This window comes from Ictalurus furcatus, chromosome 23 (genome assembly GCF_023375685.1).
Source record: "Ictalurus furcatus strain D&B chromosome 23, Billie_1.0, whole genome shotgun sequence".
Classification (NCBI taxonomy): domain Eukaryota; kingdom Metazoa; phylum Chordata; class Actinopteri; order Siluriformes; family Ictaluridae; genus Ictalurus; species Ictalurus furcatus.
Genome location: NC_071277.1, coordinates 7,353,671 through 7,378,269, shown reverse-complemented (window position 1 = coordinate 7,378,269; position 24,599 = coordinate 7,353,671). Strand labels below are relative to the sequence as shown.

Sequence of the window (24,599 nt, the reverse complement as noted above, 5' to 3'; positions counted from 1 at the left end):
ATCCATTGTAGATGTAAGAAAAAAATAAAGAGGCCTATAATGTATTTTTCCTTAAAAAAAAGGGTGAGAGCTTAGCCTTGATAGTCCATTTATACCAGCTGGATCGGATTCCGCCTCGTTATAGCCCATCTGAGACTCTGTGATAACTTCCCACTTCGCAGATTAATTAAGAAGAGGTGAACCATGTTAACACTGAGTAGACAACTCGAAGTCTGACATATTAACCAGGGCTAATCACTTATCCACCTCCTTAATTAGACCTGCTTTCTCAAGACGACCTTTAACTCTTCAGGTCCTTAAACACACACAGGAAGAAATGATTTAAAGGGCATTTAAAGGACATTTTTCCCAGAAGCAAGTCCTTGCAAGGTTTTGAATAGGAGTAATAAAAGTAGTGAGGCCACCAGAGGCCATTTTTCATCTAGGTACAGCTAGAAGTTTACTTATAGAGGAGAACAGGAGGTTTCAAATGCAGGCGTCAAAAACGATTTGTTTTTCCTGCTGTCCTGCTTCTCGAGAATCTACAGACACCAAGCTGTGATGAGTCAGTGTCAAGTCATTAAATGTTTAAGAAACCAGGAAAACACATTTTCCGCTTTTTTATTTAATTTATTTATTTATTTATTTTTACAGTTTTGGGATATCATATAAATCTGTAGTCCAGATAAAAATTCTCATTCCTTTTTAAACTAATAGCAGACCATTTTCAGATATACCAGCTATTCTGGAATAATATTTGAATACATCTATTGCGAGAAGGTTTTCTATGGAGCTTGGAAACTAACAAAAAGTATCTGAATATGAATTTTTTTTTTTTAGTATTTGAATAATAAATATGTCACATTTAATCAATTTCTTTTGCTTCTGTGTTGTATTTAGCAATTTTTAAAAATTTTTTCCTGATGTTTCTTTCTTTGTTTCGAACTTTTGGACACTTTGAACATCAGAACCCTAAATACATATCTTGAAAAGTCAAATATCAGAAAATACAGATTTTAGGTAAAGCATTCAGGATTCCGTAGGAATTGTGGTAAAATCTAATTGTTAAATGTATCCTTGTTATTCAGAAAGATATCAAATTTATTGCACCAATTTATTCTGTCGTCAGATTATATGTAAGGAAATTCACATCTTTATACTTCAATCATTCTTCATCAGCCACTACAGGACTGGATAATAATCATATTTAAATTCATATTATAAAACTTTACAATGATCCATCAAAAATCCTAATAGCAGTGTGAACAGCCTCTTTATCTCTTCACCTTGTTCAGATTTTGCTGAATCCGTATATTAAGGCAAAGTCTGCAGACTCCAAGGATGAGGGATGAAACGCGGTGTTTATGAGGCATAGAGAATGAATATATGGCAGAAAATAAAAGGGTAATGCATGTTAAGATGCATTATAGCACTATAGGACAAAGGAGATTTCTAAAGCATAAAAAGGTTTTTTGTCTTCAGAGAAATTCAAGTTTGGGGGTGTGTTACTCCTGCTTGTAAAAAAAAGAATCCTGGTAAAATATAAGTTGTGTTTAGAACCTTTAAATCCGCCCACGTTCGTATTTATGTCTTAATCTAAAAATGTGTTGTAGAAACCTTATGAAAATCATCAGATCATGAAAAATGGTTTAGTATATATGTTTTTTTTTTATGTATACACACACACACACACACACACACACACAGATATATATATATATATATATATATATATATATATATATATATATATATATATATATATATATATAAGTGCTATCACTTTGTGTGCTTCAGTTCAGTGGAATAAAGGCTTCACATTTGACCATCTGCAGAAAGTATTAAGAATATTACTGCAGAGGTTATGACTCTAGGCTAGACTTGACTAAACTCTTGATTATGAAGTTGTAGGGTTTCAGGAAATTGCCTGGGATATGAGGTCTCTCAGATCACTTCAGGAAACCAAATATTTAGCACCGAAGCTTCAAGTTGAGACAAATTCATAAATGCCGGAGGCCTTTATTTATTTAGAGAAGGGGAAAGCAGTTTTGGATAAAGCACTGGGAAAAGCAATAGGCAGATCTCATTATCTTTCCCCAAAAAACTTCACATGCCTCGAAGGCATCAGTCCCTGACTGGCAATAGAAAGCGCACCGCCGAGTACATTTTATAAGAAGAAAACAAAATGCATCAAGCGTAACAAAGTCGAGGTTTTTCTTTTTCATGCTATTGCATTAACACAATGGAACGAAGCCATCAGCGATCAGTGTGATTAGTCAACCTGTCACACTTCACAGTTATTGCTCTGCAGAGACAGATTTCAGTGGAAAATGTCAGTTGCCCTGTCAGTTTAGTTTTGTAATTGAATATCCAGCAAAGCCCACAGTTCGTACTTCTTATTAGTTTCGCTCAAGAAAAAAGAAACATGCAAACATCTACTCTAATGCAAACACATTAAATGAAGCAGAATTCAAAACATCAGCGCATTATTAAAACCTGAAGGGAATATATTTTCAATTCAACATCCTGGAATTATAATTTTAGTAACACCACTGGGCACATACAAGCACTTACAGCTGGATTTAATCCCTGTGGATCAAGACTACAGCATCAGTAAGTCAAGAACTGACACAGGGCCTCATTTATCAAGCTGGATATGAACAAACTGTTCGCAGTAACATTTACATATGAAGCGTGTTATTCTTGAAAATCCATTTAGTTCAGAAAAAAAAAAAATACAAAACAAGAGCTCCTGAGTTTGGGCAAATTTACATTTAAACAGACTTTGAATGTGAACCTTGACTGACAGGCTTCAAATCGTATAACTAGTTGATGAAACTGTATACATGCATGTAAGTTTAAATCTCTCACTCTTTTCCAATTGCATGAAATGAATTGAAGAGATTTTGCGAATCTCAATTCAATTCAATTTTATTTGTATTTATTTGTTTTAACAGTGGACATTGTCTCAGAGCAGCTTTAGAGAAACATATAAACACGGGATAGAGATTTTAAGTGTGTGAATTTATCACTATTGAGCGAGCCGGTGGTGAGGGAAAAACTCCCTGAGATGATATGAGGAAGAAACCTTGAGAGGAACCAAACTCAAAAGGGAACCCGTCCTCATCTGTGTAACAACGGATAGAGTGAAAGTAAAGGAAAGTTAATTATGGTTTTTATATGAAGTCTGTTTTGTTGAACTAGTCCACTGTTCACTAAAGGAGACCTGAGTGCAAAATTGTATGTGGTAATTGAGGTCCCAAGGCCATCGCAGCAACCGTCGTCCCAGCAACCACAGCCAGAATGTCCATGTGGAGTTGAGGTCCAAAACCATTTCCATGGTACTTCAAGCGGTACCATCCTCAGTCGTTTCATATGACATATATCCCAAAACAAAACAAAAACCAATAAGACTAGGCAGTTAATTAAGACAAAACAAATGGCACCCTATATAAGGTATCAATGTGTGTCTATGGTAGCTGGCTAAGCTACACTAGAAGTTTAGCGCTCTTTCGTAATTTATTCGTCGTTTTTCCATTTTCAGCTCTGTGCACATTGCCTTTTCTCGAGTTTTGTAGGCATCACTAAATGTACATCAGCCGTGCCATGATGAACATGCTTGGTCATTTACGAGTGATTGGCATTTACAGTATTAACATATGCACGTGAGTACGAAGGAAATCGTAAGGTGAGAACATTTTGTTCACTTTCGTCCAACAAAAACGTTTACTCACAACTCAAAGATTGATAAACGAGGCCCGATATTTATGGTCGAAATCTTACAGATTTTTGAAAATTATTGAATTTGCGACTCAAAATTATATATCAAGCCTTCAAAAAGGTTAAGAGCAAACTCCTGCTGAGCCTTGCCGTGAATAAATCTACTTTTAATATTCTACTTTTACAGCATTTAATTTTTATGCGTGTGAGAGCTCAACAGTAGTGAGTAGCATAATGTGTAATGCTAAAAGATTATCTAAATCGGTTAAATATTAAGTGGAGGAAAATTAATTTCCCATGTGACTGAATGCATGAGAGTAAACTTACCAGCTTCAGATCAAATCTCTTTCTCACGGCACCTGATACTTTCACACACTTCTGTTAGAGTTATCATTATTCACTCACTTAAGCGATCTCTCAAATGCCTCTAATTACTATGCAACAAAACTCATGCAATACATATCCTGTCCAAATGTACATGTTCGTTAAGATTCGATTATATCCTGAAGGAAAAGTGGTTTTGCACTTTTTCTTCACTCTAATGATACTCCAGGATGGGCACACTTTTTCTGTCATTAATTTTTATGATACATTAAGAGCCAGGGGGGTGTAAACTTTTGCACAGGACGAGCCGTGTAAATCGTTATTTTGTTTAAAGATCTTATGATTTTATTTAGTCTTGCCCTTCAGACATTACAAAAGATATTTACGTGTTTTCCAGAAGACAAAATAATAACAATTTACACCAATCATCCTGTTCAAAAGTTTACACCCCCCTGGATCTTAATGCATCGTGTTGCCTTCTTGAGCATCAGTGAACATTTGAAGGTTTTGTAATAGTCATCTATGAGACGAGTCCCTCAGTTGTCCTCAGTGTGAAAAGATGGATCTGGACATGATATAGCCGCTGTTGTAAAGGGGTCAAATATGCAGAAGTTGATGGAAAAGAAAAGAATGTGCAGGACCTGGAGGATCTTTCTGAAGAACAGTGGGCAGTTTAACTGCTCACGACAAACAAGGGACTCAAGAAGAACTCTCACAAAACATAAACACAGTCGTGGATAAGCCAGGTAATGACACACGGTATTAAGATTCAAGAGTATGTAAACTTTTGAACTGGCTTATTTATGTAAATTGAGTTATTATTGTGTTTTGTGGACTAGATGTAAACATCGGTTATGTGAAATAGATTATTCAGGGCAGAACTAAATGCGATTTTTATGATCTCTCTTAATGTTTTTTAAAATCATTAACATTTTGCAGATTCTGCAAGGCGTATGTAAACTTATGACCTGAACAGTAGGTATAACCTACATACTGTACATGTTAAGGTCATGTGACCTACCAATAATCAAAAACAGCTTGCCCTACAACACACAAGGTCTACACCAAGCGATTGTAGTAAAGGTCAAAACAAATGGTTTGTGTTGAAATGAAGTGTACGTAGTAAATTGTAAAGACAATCCCATCTCTGTGTGGAGACAGTACGAATTGGTCATAATTACTGCATACATCCTCCGGCAACGTTACTTAACAGACGCATGTCTGGAAATCTTATTCTGTGTGAATATTGCTTTAGAAGTGACAACAGAACCCATACAGAGTGTTTAGCCGTGAGTTTAACAAGGTTAAATGTGTAAGAAGATCCAAATGAATGCATGAGACTGATTTTGGGTATTAGATAGCCGAAATAGTGGTGTAATAAAGTAGAATTTTCCACAATAAAGCATTGTGGCAACAGAAGCACGTCTGTACCTGACGTCATGTCTACACGTGAGTTCTTCTGCTGCGTGATAATGATGTGCGCCGTGACTTTGCCATCTTTCAGCGTGAGCTCCAGCATGCCATCAGCCAGCGCGCTGAACAGGAGCAGGCCGTTAGGATTCCACGTGCGAAACTGGAAGCTCACAGACACAATGCTGTGCTCCATTCGACCTGGCAGCTGCAGGAAACTCGTGACATTGAAGGAAACCGGGAAGGTGTGAGATTCCACACAGGAGAATGTCAAATTACGCTACAAGTGGAGCAGAAAATGAGAAACGCATTATGATAGTAGCAGCAATACTATAATACTTTTGATGAGGCCTATTTATATGAATAGAGGAACCTTGTTCCCTTAGTATTTCTTCTAAAACTGCAGACATCAAAATCTAATCAAGCTTTATGGTGTAATTCCCAAATGTAGTGTTCGTAATGCATATTTAAAACTACAGCAGTGCATTCAAATCGTTCCGAGGCCTAAACGTTCGGAATGACTAGTGAGCAAATCAATGAAATGAAATGGCTCTATTATATGAGTTCACTGTGCTCTGGGATCTCTCATGTGGAACGCAGGTTTACAGATCGTTCGCAGAAATCGCAGCTACAGCACGTTTAGAATGTGGTGTGAATTCCTGAAGCTCAGCACAAAAAAAAGAAAGAAAAGAAACGGTGCAGCAAGTCAAAGTCGAGTGCCTTCATTCATACCAGCTGTACGATTTTTCTAAATGCACTCCAGCTCGGTTTTTATACTGTATACGGCTTAATCAATCCCGTCATAACAAAATAGAAAAACACATTCAGCTGTTGTGAGTACTTTATAAACATGTTGGCACCGCTAATGAATACATTCGACACCTTGTGTTCTGATGAATTTTAATGCAACATGCCAAACATGAATAATTAGTCCAACTGATTTTGAAAGAACCTTGTCAAAATGCCAGTGGAAAAAATAATTGACTTTTTTTTTCTTCCCGCCATCATATTATAAAAACACTGGTTTTGTCCGTTAAAAAGTTTTAACGTGTGTTTTTGCCAACATTTTAGGCATGTCTAATAGATTTGTCCCAATCCACAGCCTAAAGCTATTCAAGGACAGTCAAATTCATGCCAAGCTCATTTAAATCTAACTTTAACACAAGAACGCATGAGCAAGGACATACAGCAATTTATTCTGTATATGAGGCAACAGTATGGGTTTGAGAAAACGTAGGGGTTTGCAATCATCCAATCAACCAATCATCAACCAAGGCAGTAGTCCATGCTTAAAAAGATATACAGATACAGGTCAAGAGCTTCAGTTAATGGTCATATCAAACATCAGGATACAGTAAGGCTGTGGTAACTCAAACAGCCATTCGTTACAATGATGAAACTATAGCAGCAGACGATCACAGGAGTTCTCGACTGACAGGAGTTGAACCTGATGTTTGCCTGAGTAGGCCATCTGCATCAATATTTAGCATTCTGAGTTGCTTTTCTGTTCAGAATGGTTGTAAAGAGTGGCTATTCTTTTCTATTCGTCATAGCTCAAACCAGTCTCGTCATTCTCCTCTGCTCTCTCTTGAACTATCTCGTCCATAATCACGTTTTTTTTCCCCACTCTGATGTTTAATATGAATGTTATCTGAAATTCCTGGCCTGTATCTTCATGATTTTATGCATCGCGCTGCTGCTCCATTACTGGCTGTTTGGATAATTGCATAAATGTACTGGTGTACAGGTGTTGCTAAAAAAAAAAATTCGACGGTGATTGTAAAAATGAGAATTTAACTCACAAAGCTGGACGTGTCCACTTTCTTTCTTCTGGCCAAGTCTGTGATGTTTTCACCGTTATAGTTGATGCTCTCCATGCAGCCTTTAAAATTTCTCCGGCCTCCCGAGATGGGTTTGCCCGAGTACGGCATCCCTCCAAAACTCAGCTGCAAAAAAGTGGAAATAAGACCTCTTAGAAAAATCTCGAATAAACAGCGCACCATTTTTTTAACCACATGGATGTGTGAGCACAAACATCTGGATGATACCACTACATTTACAGTTTGACAGACATTTTTGCAAGTCAGTAGCTACAGAAGCTTTAACGCTGAGCTAATGCTTCCCCACAGGTTTCTCGATGAAATAGCAAAAAAAAAAAAAAAAAGGTGTGTTGTCCAAGCAAACACTGCCATTCAATAGCATTTTGACAAACTGCAACTCTACAGCTGAAAGTTTAAACAATGGGCCTCAAATTTATTTGAAAACCATTCACAAGTGCATTTACACAAGAAATGTTGCATTCATGAAAATCCAGTTAGTTCAGTTTGATCTTATGTGAGCTGCTGAGTTTGTGTGAATTCACATATAAAAAAAGATTTACTCATGTAAATCAAAAGAAATCCATAAATTCAGACAAATCAGGCTAGCTACTTAATTACTTACATAAGTAATGGCACCCTATAAAAGGAGAACGAGTTTCTGTTTGTGTCTACAGTAGCTGGCACACTGCGGTGGCTGAGCTGCATTATTGGAAGAATCCTATCAAATTATTGGAAGGACCCTGGCGGATATGTCACGTTTAGAACGCTCTTTCACCGTTTAGTCATCATTTCACTGTTTTCAGCTTTCCCTTTTAGGGAACTTTGTAGAGGGAACTGAATGTCAATCAGCTGTGTCCTGAATGTTCTTAAATGCTTGTTGACTAGCAATTATCAACCTATGCATGTGAGTATGAAGCAATTACCAGAACTTTTAAGCACAATTAATTGCTTTGGTTTACAAAGACATTTACAGACTGATAAATAATTGTATGGTCCAACTAGAAAGGCATTAATAATGTAACAATGCCCATATTCTCATAAGTGGCGTATTTGGTTTAATCTTGGAATGATGCATAAAGTTATAATGAAGTGACTGGGATTGCGACGTGGATTTATTATTAGCCACCTTAAGTAAATTCTCAAAACGAATAGACTTGGCAACCACTCTGATTAACTGGAAGCCATGTATTAAGTATGACATTTCACAACATATTAAGTTATGAGCTTAACTTGCACAATTCTTGGCCATGGTTTTAATAATTCATCAACATGGGATACTTCATTTGTGGCCTGAAAATATTGAATCATGGGCACGCCTTACTAAAAACTAGTCATCGTGCCATCTCAGTGTCTCTGCACTCTATTCTACTAATTGTCTTAACCTTTACATTCAAAGGCCACCAGTTATAGACTGATTTTTGTATGCAAATTAAAACATGAATAATGCTGCTTTTAAAGGGACTGCATTCACCTAAACCATCCCAATTGTGTCTAGCATTGATGCGCACGAATCCTCGTAGTGTCAGAGCATTGCTCAGTAGAATAACTGAGCATTCAAACCATTGCTTGCATATTTGATAGCTGAAAATCAATTTTCTATACATCCCGCTAGTCAGCACATTAATATGCATTAATGCTGTGTGACACAATAATCCTGTCACACATTCTTAACGTGGATTAATACTATGCTAAGAAGGGAAATACAATTTATCACAGCATACCCTGGACAAAAACTGTAAGGATGGGGATCTGAATGCATACTGATTATGACAGCGTGTACTGGAGTGACACTGTAGCTTTTAAACACCTCTGAGCCTCTGAGTGTGAACTGAATTCACATATCCTTAGTGAATTAAGAAATAATTGCTTTGGTACATAAGTCTTCGCCCCACTTGAACTTTTCAAGTGTTACAAGCTGGAACTGAAATGGACTAAATTGTGATTATAGGTCATGAATCTACACAAAATAATCCAGGATATTGGAAACAGGTCAGAAATCAATAGAGTTTGCAAAATTATTTACAAATATAAAAAGAAATATTGTTATTGCCTTAGTGTTCACATGTTGCTGCAAAACCACCTTCCCCACAGTGAAGCATGGTTGTGGTAGCATCGTGTTGTGGGAATACTTTTCATTAACAGTGACTAGGAAACTGTCTTGATGGCAAGATGCATGGAGCCAATTACAAAGAAATCCTAGAAGAAGTTAAGAAAGAGACTTGAGACTGGGGCGGAGAGTTTCCTTCCAACAGGACAACAACCTTAAGCATACTGCCAAAGCTACACTGAAACGGTTCAAAACCAAGAACCTTAATTTGTTAGAATGTCCCAGTGAAATCCCAGAACTCAATCCGATACAGAATTGGTGGCAAGAGTCTGACAGAGCTTGAGCAATTTTGCCAAGAAAAATTGACAAAAATATCAGGATTGAGATGTGCAAAGCTGATTAAGAGATATCCTAGAAGATCCATCCATCTTCTATACCGCTTATCCTTCCTTCAGGGTCACGGGGAAACCTGGAGCCTATCCCAGGAAGCATCAGGGTAGGTGGGGTACACCCTGGACAGGGTGCCAATCCATCACCGGGCACAATCACATACACATTCACACACCCATTCATACACTACGGACACTTTGGACATGCCAATCTGCCTACCATGCATGTCTTTGGACTGGGGGAGGAAACCGGAGTACCCGGAGGAAACCCCCGCAGCACGGGGAGAACATGCCAACTCCGCACACACAGGGTGGGAATCGAACCCCCAACCCTGGAGGTGTGAGGTGAACGTGCTAACCACATTAAACTATTTTGTGTTAAAAATATTGTGGAAATGAAAGAGTAAAATTGCAAATCAAGTCCATTTCAATTCCAGGTTGTAACAACACAAAAGTTGGAAAAGGGGGTGAATACTTATGCAAAGAAGTGTATTTAGAAAAAGTTCAAGTAGCATAAAGAATCAAGTTATCCATACTTCTGTCTCCCAAACAAATGTAATATTTCATATAAAAAAATAATAATAATCTACTTGTTTTGACAATACAAGTTCAAGTAATCATTTTACTGACCGGTTGCCAATGAACCTAATTAGTTCCTCCAGCTGTTTATATTTAGTAACACTTTTATTGCCCCTTCTCCCAACTTTTCTGAGACGTGTTGCGGCCATCAAATTCAAAATTACCATATTTTTTTCCCTTAAAATGGTGCATTTCGTTAGTTTAAACATTTAATATGTTTCCTATGTTCTATTGTGAATAACATACAGGTTTATGAGATTTGCAAATCATTGCATTCTGTTTTTATTTACATTTTACACAGCGTCCCACCTTTTTTGGAATTGGGGTTGTATGGTTAGTGTTAATTAAAAGCCATTAACCCTTGCCTCATAGTCGAGATCAAGGTGGTCAAACTCTCCGTTGGTGCGAAAGTGCTGTGTGTGCTGATCCAGGGTGAAGTTGACGTTTCTCCTGTAGCGCTCGATCACCACCGAGTGCCAGTGATGGTCATCCAGCAGGCTGCCGCTGCTCACCGATGTGTGACCTAGGATGGAGCCGTACTGGTTGCTGCCTGTATTTCAAAACAACACAGACACTCACATTAGGGAAGAGCACTGAATGTGTCTGACGCTGGATTATAAAAAAAAAAAAACGTGCTTGTTTCAACAGTAATGCTGCGAAATCCAGACCCAATTCTGGATTTGGAAAACCTGGTATGAGATTATTCACATTTTTCAAGCATGGATTAACAGTGATGAGTAAAAACTCCTACCCTACCCAGGTTGATCTGGAGAAGCAGTCTTCCTCTCCTCAGCTCCAGCGTGATGTAATCACCCTCCTGACCCTCGCCATGTAGGATCACTCCATCACTCTCGCTTGTCTTGAACTTCAGCGCTATCGCATCCTTCAGGATCTTCATCTTCTTCATCTTGAAACGGTAGGAGATCACACCCTGCCCATCAAAGTTAATCACGTCAGCCCCTGAGGAACCGGAATGAGAGATATAATGGAGGGATGGAGGAAAGAGAAGAAATAATATATACTATAATTATGGTTTTGGGTGTAAGAGGTATTCTTCATAGCTGTGGCAAATTGGAGATATTTGTAAAGGAATATTATGCAATTTAAATGAAAACACAGAAAAAACGAAGGAGTGTAGATATTAGTGTTTTGTTCACTATGCAGTAAAGAGAAATAAGTATTCAGACACACTTGTTTTTGTTAGTTAATATACTTCCAGTACATATATCCACTTCAAATTTACACATCTTTTGACTTTGCACTTATAAACATGAACAAAAAAATATAATACATACATTATAAGATATGTAAAAAATGAACTTGATGTTCTGGATGTAAATGCTGCAAATTTGCACCTGATGTCATTATAAAAGACATTGTCATTGTGTGGGAAGTTTTCACACTACAAGTAGCAATCATGGTAAAAGTGAAGGAACGTCCTCAGAGACAACATTATTATACTGTACAACACTTGAGTGGAAAAACCTTCAGAGCCCTAGCAAAGAGCAAAGACCATAGACATCCATGTCAGTACAATCGGTTTGATAATACGCAGGTGGAAGGTTCATGGAACCACAACTAATCAGACTAATGGACTCTCAGGCTCATGATAAGGTAAGTAAGAGAGAAACCAGCAGTCAGTAGAAAAGAGTTGAAGGATGGTCTGAAAGCAGTAGGAACAGTTACACTGACATCAATACACAATGAACTGCACCACAATCAGCTTAGTTCCTACACCTCACACAAAACTCCCCTGCTAACAAAAATAAAGAACAGAGATGTGTGTCTAAAAGCGTTTAGACAAATCAGAACTTATTTGGAACAATATACATTGGTCAGACAAAACAGCATGATATGGGATTGCTTCTCTACAAAGGATACTGGGGCATTACACATCATCGAAGGAAACACAAATGGAGCAAAGTCCATGAGATATTTGAGGTGGACAATTTTATCTCATTACCCAAGAAACTGGTAAGAATCTGGGGACTTCAATGAGACAACAACTCCAAACATATAACCAAATAACTTTAATGATAATGAGTCTTTATTAGTCACATATACATTACAGCACAGTGAAATTCTTTTCTTTGCATACCCCAGCATGTTAGGAGATTGGGGTCAGAGCGCAGGGTCAGCGGGCAGGGTCAGCCATGATACAGCGCTCCTGGAGCAGAGAGTGTTAAGGGCCTTGCTCAAGGGCCCAACAGCAGCAGCTTGGCAGTGCTGGGTCTTGACTTGCCGATCAGTAACCCAGAGCCTTAACTGTCAAGCCACCACTGCCCCCACGTTAAGCCACCACTGCCCCCTGTCAAGCCACCACTGCCCCGTCAAGCCACCACTGCCCCCACATTAAGCCACCACTGCCCCATGTCAAGCCACCACTGCCCCGTCAAGCCACCACTGCCCCCACGTCAAGCCCCCACTGCCCCCTGTCAAGCCACCACTGCCCCCACATCAAGCCACCACTGCCCCATGTCAAGCCACCACTGCCCCCACGTCAAGCCCCCACTGCCCCCTGTCAAGCCACCACTGCCCCCACGTCAAGCCACCACTGCCCCCTGTCAAGCCACCACTGCCCCCACGTCAAGCCACCGCTGCCCCCACTTCAAGCCATCACTGCCCCCACACCAAGCCACCACTGCCCCCACATCAAGCCACCACTGCCTCACATCAAGCCACCACTGCCCCCACACCAAGCCACCACTGCCCCCACGTCAAGCCACCACTTAGGAGACCTTGCATGGCCTAGTAAATCTCCTGATTGAATTCCATTGACAATTTATGGAGAATTTAGAACCTGCAAGTCCAACAGAGGGCCCATTGTAACCTTGGGGAACTGAACATACATACTATAGACATCTTCAAGCTATGATTGACAACAGCGACCTTATATATGAAGTTAAATATGAATTGAGGGAATTTGTTTAACTTGCAAAAACAAAACGAAACAAAAAAAACAACAACAAAAAAGACAGAACATTAAGTCTATATAAGAAATAAAGTTGAAAGGCAGTGAGTGTGAAGGAACTCACAGTATGAGCAGCCATAGATCTCTATCCTCAGGCCTATTCGTCCCTCTTCACTCCAGTCCAGAGGGATAAAGCATAGAAATCGGGTCACAACGGTGTGCTGAAGATTGTGGCGCACCACACTCTCTGTGTTTGAGTTTCCTGTAAATGTCTGCAGATACAGAGGCAAAAACATCTGTTTTATCATACTCATTTACATATAAATTGCTGATAGTGTTCTTATCCAAAAGGAAGACATAGTAATAGGTGGGGAAACTCTTTCCATCTAATTTTCTTTAAAAACCGTCAGCAATTATTGTTTTTTATCAGTTATTACAGGAGTTCATTCCTTCCTCTCACAGCCGCCAGACAATAAGTTTGAAACCAAAGGCAACATCGACTTTAATTTTAATGAAATATTTTTGCAGTTATCTCCAGCACAAGCTCTGGACCTTAGACATTCAGTGAGTGTGTAATTAGTTGGTCAAAAGTGAAGCCATCAAGTTTTAAAGTCTAGAATGTGGTTTAATCAAGCATCTTCACCTTCACAAGTGACTGAAGAAAGATTGAGACTCCTTCATTAGCAGAGGAGCCTATTTAGACATCAAGCCAGCTGTAACTATCACAAGCCACAGCCACACATTCATTGCTTTTTTTTTTTTTCCATTTTATTTTGTTTTTTCTTAGTTATTAAGGCAGTTTATTCTGATCATGACAGTGCCAACAAAACTCTCTAGGGCAATGTAGTGTGAATTAGTAGCCAGCAAACAAAGCCTAGTGGCCTTCAAAACACAGTTTTGGTTCCCGTTTAAAGAATATGGCTCAAATACAAAATGAGTAAGACTGTTTGATACTGTATATGGATCCGATCAAATCTGGACTAACTACTGTAAAAACACAAATTCTGTGTATATCACAGATACAAATTCTTATAAGCTAATGATATAAATCACAGTTCAGAAAACTCTAGTTTATTTACAAATGTCTGAAGCCTGTCACATTCTGCCAGTTAGTGTTATATTCTACAGACTTTTTTTTTTTTTATGGTAAATCATCAAAAGGCATAATAGGCATCTTTCTGCTGGGAGAATGGAAATGAAATGTAATCCAGTATTTAAGAGACTATTATCTGATGGAGAGAGTTTGGCATCTTCATCCAGCTTCTATTCACTCAGGGGGCTTTTACTTTCAGATGAAGACAGGCCTCTATGTGATACAGCAGAGATATAGAGAGATAGAGAGAGTGGAGTCAATGAGAGAGCTCTGCAGTGAATAGAGTGGGAACCCTGAGTGTGAGGGTGAGGCAGTAGGTGTACTATAGGTACACTGTGCTGTATAGGTGAAGTAAAGCATAATGACCGGCAATGATGATCTCCAACACAAAGACAAACAGGAAAGTGTAAGAATGAAAATGAAAATTATATATAGTATACGCATGCCAATTAGGTCTTTAAAGGAAGCCTCACATCAATTTGTCCTTCAGAAACACTTTCAATATAAGTTGAAAGGCAAGAAAATCACTAGACGACAAAATATTTCCAATGTGAAATTAAATGTGTTTGCTGTGGTAACATGATTTCAAAATGAATCATGTCCTACTCGGAGAGCATGGAAGTGTTAAATCCTCAGAGAGTGTGACAGAAACTGAAATATGTCAAATGTTGTAGGAGGAAAGAAGTTTATTAGTATTATTATTATTTTTTACACAGGACGGAGAAGATACTAGCATTAACAATGCAATGGCAGGTTTGTTAAATATAAGCAGGTATAAAATACTTTTTTTTTTTTGATAATATCATCCCTAAGTAGATGGATTTTTTTATTTTTTACTTTTGAGGAAAAATGTCTAGGTGAAAATGAGAAACACTGTGGTTGCGGGTTATGAGGAGTGAAAATAGCTACTATAAATTGCTTCATTTGGTCTCACCAATTTATTCACATTTTTGAGAAGTTGCAAGTCTCCAGTGAACACAGTAATGCAATGGGGGACATATCTGATACCTGCTGATAGCAGATTATTTATCTGATATCTGATACTGTCTGGTAGAAAGATTATTGTGCGGGAGCCCTTCCGATCAATCTTACACGAATACATTACAGAATGGACATGAAGATAAAAGGGGAGGGGTGGGGGGGAGAAAGAGAGAAAGAGAGCAGTGAAAGGAGTATGTTACTACTATTTTTTTCAATTGTTGAACATCCCTAACCTCTTAATATAGATGGAGAATAATAACAAACAATGGTCAATGCCCAAATTGTTTGGGACTGGATTATCTTCAACAAGCACTCACGGAGCTTTGCCCTAATTGTAGTATAATGCTACTAATGATGTTTAAATATAACAGGCTATGTAAATACTGTTGGCTACTCATCATCCTTCCTCTGGTACAGTGTGTTCACAGAAGTGATTAGTAGACACGGTTGCAGGGCCCTCTAGAAAGAAAAAAGTGTGCTGTCCTTTGTTGCATTGTTGCAGCAGGGAGTGATACGAGCAGAAGGCTTGGCTGTGCACGGTCTACCATCACAACCCACTAGCACTGTGCTGAGTCTCAATGACTCTCAACCTTAGTAAATAGTGCGATCAGAATGTTGAGTGAGTCCTACATGGTAATTTGCGGTGGCTGAATGCAGGACACAAGGACTCAACATGTGCAAAATTCACAATCAAAGTCCATAGGAGAGGTCAAAACACAGATTGGTAACATTAAACAAAGATTATCCATACTCATGCAAAGCCATACAAAACTCGTAAACTTGGGCAGGACTTAAAGTAACAATCAAAGCACAAAAAGATTTCCTAAAAATACTATGAGACAACAGGGTATAAATACATCAACTGAATCAAAGATTAACACAGAACAGGTAAACACAATAGGACAACAAACCACTGAAAGGACAAGGGTAAAGACAAAACAAAGACATTGTAAACAAAAGCCTGTTTCTACTGGACTGTAAAGGTGGACAATATGACAAAATATCATGATATTTCTATAATACATATCACAACGTATTGGTTTGGTAACAAATTGCCAGCCAAACAGCAGTGTCACATTTAAAATAAAATAAAAAAGTGCTCGATAGTGTTCTTTTGTTTAATGTGTAGAAAAATAAATTACTTAAAACCAAAAAGGAAAAAGAGAAAACAGATGATAGTAATTGTATATAATAATAATAATAATAATAATAATAATAATAATAATAATAATGTAATGACCATGTAATGTAATGCAATGTGGAGTATAAAATTTCACTCAAAAAATTCAAAAGGTGACAAGAACCTAAACAAACCATATATCTGTGGTCACTTTGGTTTCAGTTGTATTAAATATATATAGATAGGTATGCACTGAAATCACAAAAGAATAGAAAGCACAAAATGGATTGGTGTGTACTTAGTGATATAAGATTTGGGCCAGTAAATAAGCAATGGAACTCGAACATCATAAATCCTCAACATCGGCACCTGATGTCACATCTAAGTACAAATCAAAAGCTAACAGATCTAACTAGAGCTCCATTTATCATCCACCACAGCGGCACTGACATTGTGGAATTACGACAGTGTCCAACATGCATGGGTTTGACAGCATGTAATTCATAGGCACTGTTCATCACAGCAGCAAAGCACAAAATAAAACTCCAAATGAATTATGATGGTTTGTCATTTTTGTGATAAACGGCATAAAATTGCACATAGTCTTGAAGATCATACAAAATAGGAATTTTGATAATAAGAATACCTACAAATAGAAATATACAAATGTGTTACTAAGGGGGAAAAAAGGCAAAACGAACACAAAACAATACATAATGGACATTTTAGACCAATGAAATTGTATGAAATCAACATATAATGAAATGTATTATTGGACTAGTGACATATGATGATTTAATGCTATATTAGTCCTTTTCCTTTAGATTAGTACATTTATTTATTTTCAAAAAGTTCATACTTATGAAATCAATTGTTCTTAGAAGTGAAGTCAGATGCTTGGACCCATCTTTCTGTCAGATCAATAATTGTGTATTGATGTTTCTTAATGAAATACCACAGTCAGGTCCGTAAGTATTTGGACAGTGACACAATTTTCGTCATTTTGCCTCCAATTGAGCATGCTTTTCCCTTCGTGAAGGCAGAAAGACCTTTAAACAAGCAGCAACTGAAGGAAACTCAGCATTTTGTGATGTCTATGGGTTCCAGATTTCAGGCAGTCATTGATTGCAAAGGATTTGCATCCAAGTATTAAAAATAATCCTAATATTTATGATTATGTTAGCTCGTTCAATTATTTTTGAGGAGCTCTGTAAAAAAATAAATAAATGGCTGTAATTCCTAAATGGTTAATGCAATATTTTTGTTAACCCCCTTGAATTAAAGCTGAAAGTCTACACTTCAATCATATCTTGATTGTTTCATTTCAAGTCCATTGTGGTGGTGTATAGAGGCACAATTGTGAAAAGTGTCACCGTGTCAATACTTATAGACCTGACTGTATTTAAAACCACTATAGAAAACTATAATACTATCTAAAACTATCTAAATACTATCGAAAACTATCTGCGTGCAGAATTTACCCAGATGTTTCCGTCCTGATGGTAGGGTTTCCAGTTCCTGCCTGTGTCGCTGTAGAGCAGTCGGTAGCGTGTGGTCCAGTCCGAGCTGCTGTATCGACCCTGAGTGGCGACAGCAGTCACCTGCTTCCTGCTGCCCAGGTCCACCTGCAGCCACGGGTAATGATCAGTGTCGAGAGGAGACCAGCCTCCAGCACCTACACACCCAGAAAGAGCAATCCATTCACATAGCAAACTCAGAAAACTTATAAAGTTTATAAAAAAAAACCTTTAATCTAGTCATTAAACATTAGGATCTGTGTGATTTAGCATAGTTGTAGTGTGTATTTGTATGCTCTCTAGTATAAATTTTAATAATTGCATATAAATCGTCTTTTTGGTAGATGAAAAATTTCACATAAATGTTTGATGAATCACCTGCTAATGTAAATGTGATGATTTTTTTCCCTCTGGATTCCTTTTTTTGAAGAAGAATTCATTTCATAGATTGTACAAATGTAAACAATCTCAGGATCCAGGCCTTAATATCAGACTTATCTTTAATAAGTAATATATCAGTCAAGTCAATAATAAGTAGTGTGAAATGCTCAGTGCAAGCCAGCGTAAATGATTTATGATCTTGGCAAGTCATGCTTGTAAAGAGAAAATACATCTGGATTTTTAGGAACGTTCTGTTCTACTCATAAAGAGAACCTGTATTAATCATCTGTTCAGTGCCTTGAGCTTGTATGCCTTCTTTTTTTTTTTTTTTTTTTTAAATCTCATTTCACTTGCAAAGCCTACAAATAATTCTATGTCTCATGCTTAAGATTTCACCTTTACCTTCCCTATCTCCATCTCACAGATGAGCCGACAGGAGACCGCAAGGCTTTAAATACTCAGAGGTGAAGTGATACTGGACGAAGATGTGAGATATCAAGCCATAACGCAATAACACTCCATAAAGCCTTTTTTCATGCTTGCTAGTATGATAAATATAAAGCAATGAACATAAAAGTTGGACGATGGTTCCCATGTGACTTTTGATACCCAAAGAAGATGAGGCAATGACAAATAACATGTAATACATTATTTGGAATGTGTTCTAAACAGATACAAATACTTATATGAATAGGACATGAATTCTTAATTATTCGTATCCTTATATGAATAGTTAAGAAAGCTTGCGAGGAAGGTTCACACAGCATCTGCTGGAGACTAAATACTAAATGTGTATTGTGGCAGGGATTTCTGGTGTGTGGAAGTGCATACAACAACACCCTTCAGTGATTATACCTCTTTTTGCTGTATTGCAACATCAAATTTAAATATATCATAAGGGGGTTGTTTTTTGCTCATTTTGAAGTGACTGTCTACAGAAATAAAATTAAATACAGTAATTAGATATCAGCAAAATTATTGAAAATATAAGAAGTATAAAATCTGCATAATTGATAAGTACCCCCCCTCTCTTCTTTTAGCAATCTAAATTAGGACTAGTATTTATATACACCTGTGTTCATTTTAAATCCCCCTGTGTGCAATTCTATGCTTTCACTATAAAGCGCTCTGACTTGGAGAGGTATCAATGCTAAAATGACAGATCAGATCAGTCCTGCAGCCATGAGCTTTGAAGCTTTGAGATAAAGTTTTTAGAAGAAAAAAAAAAGATGCATTTAAACATTTTTCCGTCTATAAAAAAAAAGAAAGCTAAGTTTGAACCTTCTTATGAACATTGTGAAATGCATTATAACAAACAATGACACACTACCAAGACCAGGCCAAACTGAGTGCTTGGGCAAGAATGGTCAGAGAAGTGTTCAAGAGTCCAGGTATAACACTGAATGGGTTACAGAGCTCACTGGCTGAAATAGAAGAACCTGTGCAGACCTGAACATTATCATCAGCTCTTCACAGATCCGGCTTCGATGGGAAAGTGGCTAGAAGAAAGCCACTTCTGAGAAAAGTCATGCTAGAAAATCTGAGAGCTTTTGGGGTCTTGTGAGACAGGGGCATTTGGTCTAAAGCAAAAAGAAAAAGAAAAAAGTTTGACACAAACCAAATACAGCCCAAAACCCAGGTAACATCGTTCCTGTGATCAAGCATGATGGTGGTAGCATCATGCTCTAGTGTTGCTTTTCATCAGGAGAAACTGGAAAGATTGTTGCCATCACAGGCAACATGGATGGAGCCAAACACAAGCACATTGTCAGACACACTGTATGCATTTAGTGAGAAAAGAAAGGTTGGTGTTTTGGACTGGCCAAGTCAAAGCCCAGACTTAAATCCCTTTGAAAAGCTGTAGTATGACCTGAAAATTGCTCAGTGGTGGCTCAGTGGTTAAGGCACTGGGTTACTGACCCAGTAGTAGGTCAGGAGTTCAGGCCCGAGCACTGCCAAGCTGCCACTTGTGGGCTCTTGAGCAAACCCTATCTGCTCCAGGGATGCTGTGTCATGTCTGACCCTGCTCTCTGACCCCTGATTCCTAACAAGCAGGGATATGTGAAAAAAGGATTTCACATTGCTGAAATGTATATGTAATAAATATAGGCTTCTCTTTATTCTGCAAATTGCTGCCTACCAATATTCTCCAGCTAATTTGATAGAGTTGGAGAATACAGTATTCAAAGAACAGATCCGGTTTGTTCAGAAGTGGTATGGAGTATGTTTGAAGATGCTGTTTGGTGGTGGTGGGAAGGGGTGTGGATTAGGGGGTTTCTTTTTAAAGAAAGGAATAAGGCTGCACACCATTACTTCATCTTATTTAATTATTTCTACTATGAAATAGCCATTTAAATTGGAAGTGTGCCTTGAATTACCGCTTTTGAAGAATACAGTATTTACATCGCAGTATTTACATTGCAGTATTTACATTGCAGAATGGAAGAAAATAGCAAAATCAAAATGTTGTAAAAAGGGACATTTTACACTTAGGGGGTAAATACTTATTCATTAAACGGTTTTTGTTGTTGTTGTTTTGTTTTTTGTTTCTTTGGGTTTTCTTTTTTTTAGATTTTTTAAAAAATGAATTCTGAATATATCTAAACACTATATTTAATTTTTATTTCTGTAGAAAGTCATTGATGTAAAAAAAAGAAGAAATATAATCACGCGTGTGTGTGTGTGTGTGTGTGTGTGTGTGTGTGTGTGTGTGTGTGTGTGTGTGCATTAGAATCCTATAATCTTTCATCTTTAGTTAATGTTAGATTTTTTCCAAACTTCAAAAGTATTCAAAGTGTATATAGCAAAAATTCCAACATACTTTTTCACACAGTTCAAATACTTTGGTGCCCTTGCATGGGTTGTCAAAAGCCTTGGGATCATCCTGGTCCCCAAACAAACACAACACGGCAAACAGAACAAATGGCAAGGTACAGAGATTTTGACTTAGAGCTGAACATGAATAAATAATTATATGAAAACGTTCCTCTTCCAACAGGCTTACAGTTAAGCCTGGGTTTTTTTGTGCTCAGGAACAATACTGCACCTTTATTGCACTGCCTTTCTATGTAACCAGCCCCCCCCGCCCCCCGCCCCCCCCCCCCCATCGCCTTTTCCTACTTCCTTCTATTGAACCACACTTTAACCTACTTCGCATATCTATTTCATATTGTGTTTTAATTTTTTCTCTCTCATTTTTTTATATTTGTCCTTTGTTTTCTACCCATTTTGTATAGTGCCTTGTTTAGGAAATGAGCTCTATAACTAACATTGCCTTGACTCACCTTGCTCTAGTAATACAAAGAAATCCGTAACATACAGATATTAGAAACCTGTAGTTGGCTAACAGGTGTCTGGATCCCTTCATTAGCCATGATGGTCTTCTATGCTTCTGCTTTCCTTATTATCGCTAATGGTGATGTCATCTGCTCTGGATCTGCCAGGGTGCTATTATAAATACCCAGAGCACAGATGATAATGTGTGACTGAGAGTGTGAAACAGCTGCTAGGAAGCTACCATCAAGACTATTTCCACCACAGTAATGAGAAGCCAAAGTCTGATAAGAGGGAGGGGCTAAAAAAAAATAAATAAATGAAAAAAAGGCTCTGGCACCATTACAAGTGCAGGAAGAAGGAAGATGTCACAGTTAGGAAAAGAATCATGTGCTATTATCAAATTTAGATGATGAAGACACTCTTGGTCCAGAAGTGTGTCTACAGCATTGTGATGGTGTGTACTGTGTCACTGAGATCCTGTTGATGGAGGCAGAGCCTCAGGCATCGTCTCATTGATTATTCATGCAAAGTCCACTGACTCGCTCTAAGACAGGGTTAAATATGAGGATATGCCTTACATTAACTGTGTTATAGATATCAACAATGTAAACTGTTTTTTGTTTTTTTTTAATTGAATTATTTATGAAAAAAATGAACCAAATTCTATTCATAGACCAATATACAATTATTTCATTGAGGTGTTAGACAGTGTGCTGGGTGGTTTGTCTATATACACATCAAATGTCCCCATAATGACTTTCCTTTTGGTTACTAAGCCTGGCTGAAAAAAAACCCCAACAACAATAGAAACCATCAGACAATCTAATGGTTTCCACTACACATACCATTACAAACCATCAGCTAACCATTAAAAATATTACCATTATTGGTACTTTATTGTATCCACTAGACATAACATGCCACCAATAGAAGGCCGCAAATTACCAGTAGAGACCCACAGGGACCATTAAAGTTTCCGTTAACACCAATGCAATTCCCATTAAAACCATTACAAATCCGATGAGGGTTTCTATTGGGGTTTTTTTCAGCCGGGAGGTTACGGTCAAGGTTAATATTAGGGTAACACACAAGTCAATGAAATACCCCACAACTGGTGGTGGATAATGTGCTGGCTGTGCATATTCATGTTTATCTGTATGATGTGGTATGCAGCCTGCATAACTTATTATGCATGATACTGTAGATTACTACAATAATAATCTATCTCTTTCTCTCTCTCTCTCTCTCTCTCTCTCTCTCTCTCTCTCTCTCTCTCTCTCAGCAACATGTCTGACAGGAGCCAGATGTTAGTCTGCTGCTGCCACAGATTTTGTGCAGATTTTCCCCAACACGCACATCAATATTTATAATCGTTTATTGTTCTCTTCATTGTTTATTTTATTAATGAATGGGTTTTGTTGGATTCATGAAACTGTTAGCTATCAATAAATCACATTGAACCAATCTTAATTGTCAAATTATTTTTATCCCATATTGTAAATGATGTAATTTGAGATAAAGTCCACCTTACTTCACCAAGGTCCACTCACTTTAAAGTGTGTGTGTGTGTGTGTTTCAGATGCCTCACCTCCTCTCCTGTTCAGTTTGGCGTATTCAGGGGCATAGCCGGTGGTGAACACAGACGAGCTGCTGAAGGCACTATGGGAAAGGGGCGTGGCCAGCGCATCATCACATTTCTCTAAAGAAAACACCAAGGACAAAGTAGAAGTTACAGTCACATGCATTTTAGTAGCAAACAACAGATTAGCCTCAGCTTTGCCCTTACGCTATACTGAAACATTCCTGCATCATCAAATACTGTACAGTGAGGATGCAGAAAATTTCAATGACACATTATTTTTTTAAAATCATATCATAAAAAAAATAAATAAATACAAATAAGCCACAGTTCAGTTACTACACAAAACAGCTTGATACCTTGAACTGATAAATCTTGGCTAATGTGGACATGGATTAAGCCTTACTTGATAGCATGGAATGTGCACACACACACACACACACACACACACACACACACACACACTTCACTGCTAGCTAAGATAAGCTAACTGGACAGGGTTATTTGTTTGTTTTTTTGTTTATTTTTAGAGGATTTTGACATCACATTTATGTGTTTATACTCTTCTTGGCTAACGCTAGCCAATATGAGCTAATCTGGAAAGATTTCTGAATTGATTTTAAAGTCATATTCATGTTTACAGCCATCATTGCTCATTCTCATCAGGTAGCTATTATGAGCTAATCTGACAGGGTTTTTTCAAAAGTCATATTCTTACATGTTTCATTGTTAATTCTATCCATCTAGCTAAGATACGACCAGGTAAGAAAACTGGACAGATTTTCTGGCAGGGTTTTTATTTATAATATCTAGTGAGATGGTTTATATGAGCTAACTTGGCAATATACTACCTGACAATACACAAATTCAGAGTTTAAACGCCAGTGCAGGAAGTTGGCATATGTTAATGCAGCTCTAAGTGCAGAGACATGAAAACATCAGGAGGAAATATTTTCAGCGCCTTTAATGGGTTCATCATTAAAACATCTCTAAATCTTCTACTACATCAGCTCGCTGTAGATGTAGGACATACTGTAAATTTCTTATCAGCGGCTGGGAGAGGGAGACAAGGAGGCAAACAGATGGAAATAGAGACATAGAGAGAGAGAGCGAGAGAGAGAGAGAGAGAGAGAGAGAGAGAGAGAGAGAGAGAGAGAGTTGACCTGCCATAGAAGATTACACTGGTTCCTAGTGAGTATCTGTCATGTTCCAGTATGATTGTGTTTACTCTGTACTAGTCCTAAGGCAAATCATTCTCTCATTCAGAAATTTCTAGCATCTTGCAAAGTCAGCTTGTGTTAATCAAGAGCTTATGCTGCATTCATGATCGAGTGGGAACTGGGAAATGTTCGAATTCTCAATAGGAAGTTCCAGTTTGAATGGCTCTCCAACTCAACTTCTCAGAGTTGCGATTCCGTGATATAACGTCAGCATGCCAGCTCTCTCAGTGAAAAGTAACAGCAACAATTAACA

The 24,599-nt window shown here is 37.9% G+C and overlaps 1 protein-coding gene across 1 annotated transcript in view; it reads right to left on the bottom strand.

Annotated features, from left to right (window-relative positions):
* Window positions 1-23,327, bottom strand: part of LOC128599611 (contactin-associated protein-like 2) — a 98,422-nt gene extending 75,095 nt beyond the window's left edge. Inside the window, exons 1-7 of the mRNA XM_053611387.1 lie at window positions 23,136-23,327; window positions 17,855-18,048; window positions 13,304-13,451; window positions 11,025-11,228; window positions 10,634-10,818; window positions 7,236-7,379; window positions 5,455-5,713 (exon numbers count right to left, since the gene is read on the bottom strand). Coding sequence (XP_053467362.1) covers window positions 5,455-5,713; window positions 7,236-7,379; window positions 10,634-10,818; window positions 11,025-11,228; window positions 13,304-13,451; window positions 17,855-18,048; window positions 23,136-23,292 — 1,291 coding nt within the window. The 5' untranslated portion in view covers window positions 23,293-23,327. The remainder of the gene's footprint in view (window positions 1-5,454; window positions 5,714-7,235; window positions 7,380-10,633; window positions 10,819-11,024; window positions 11,229-13,303; window positions 13,452-17,854; window positions 18,049-23,135) is intronic.
* Between the last annotated feature and the right edge of the window lie 1,272 nt (window positions 23,328-24,599).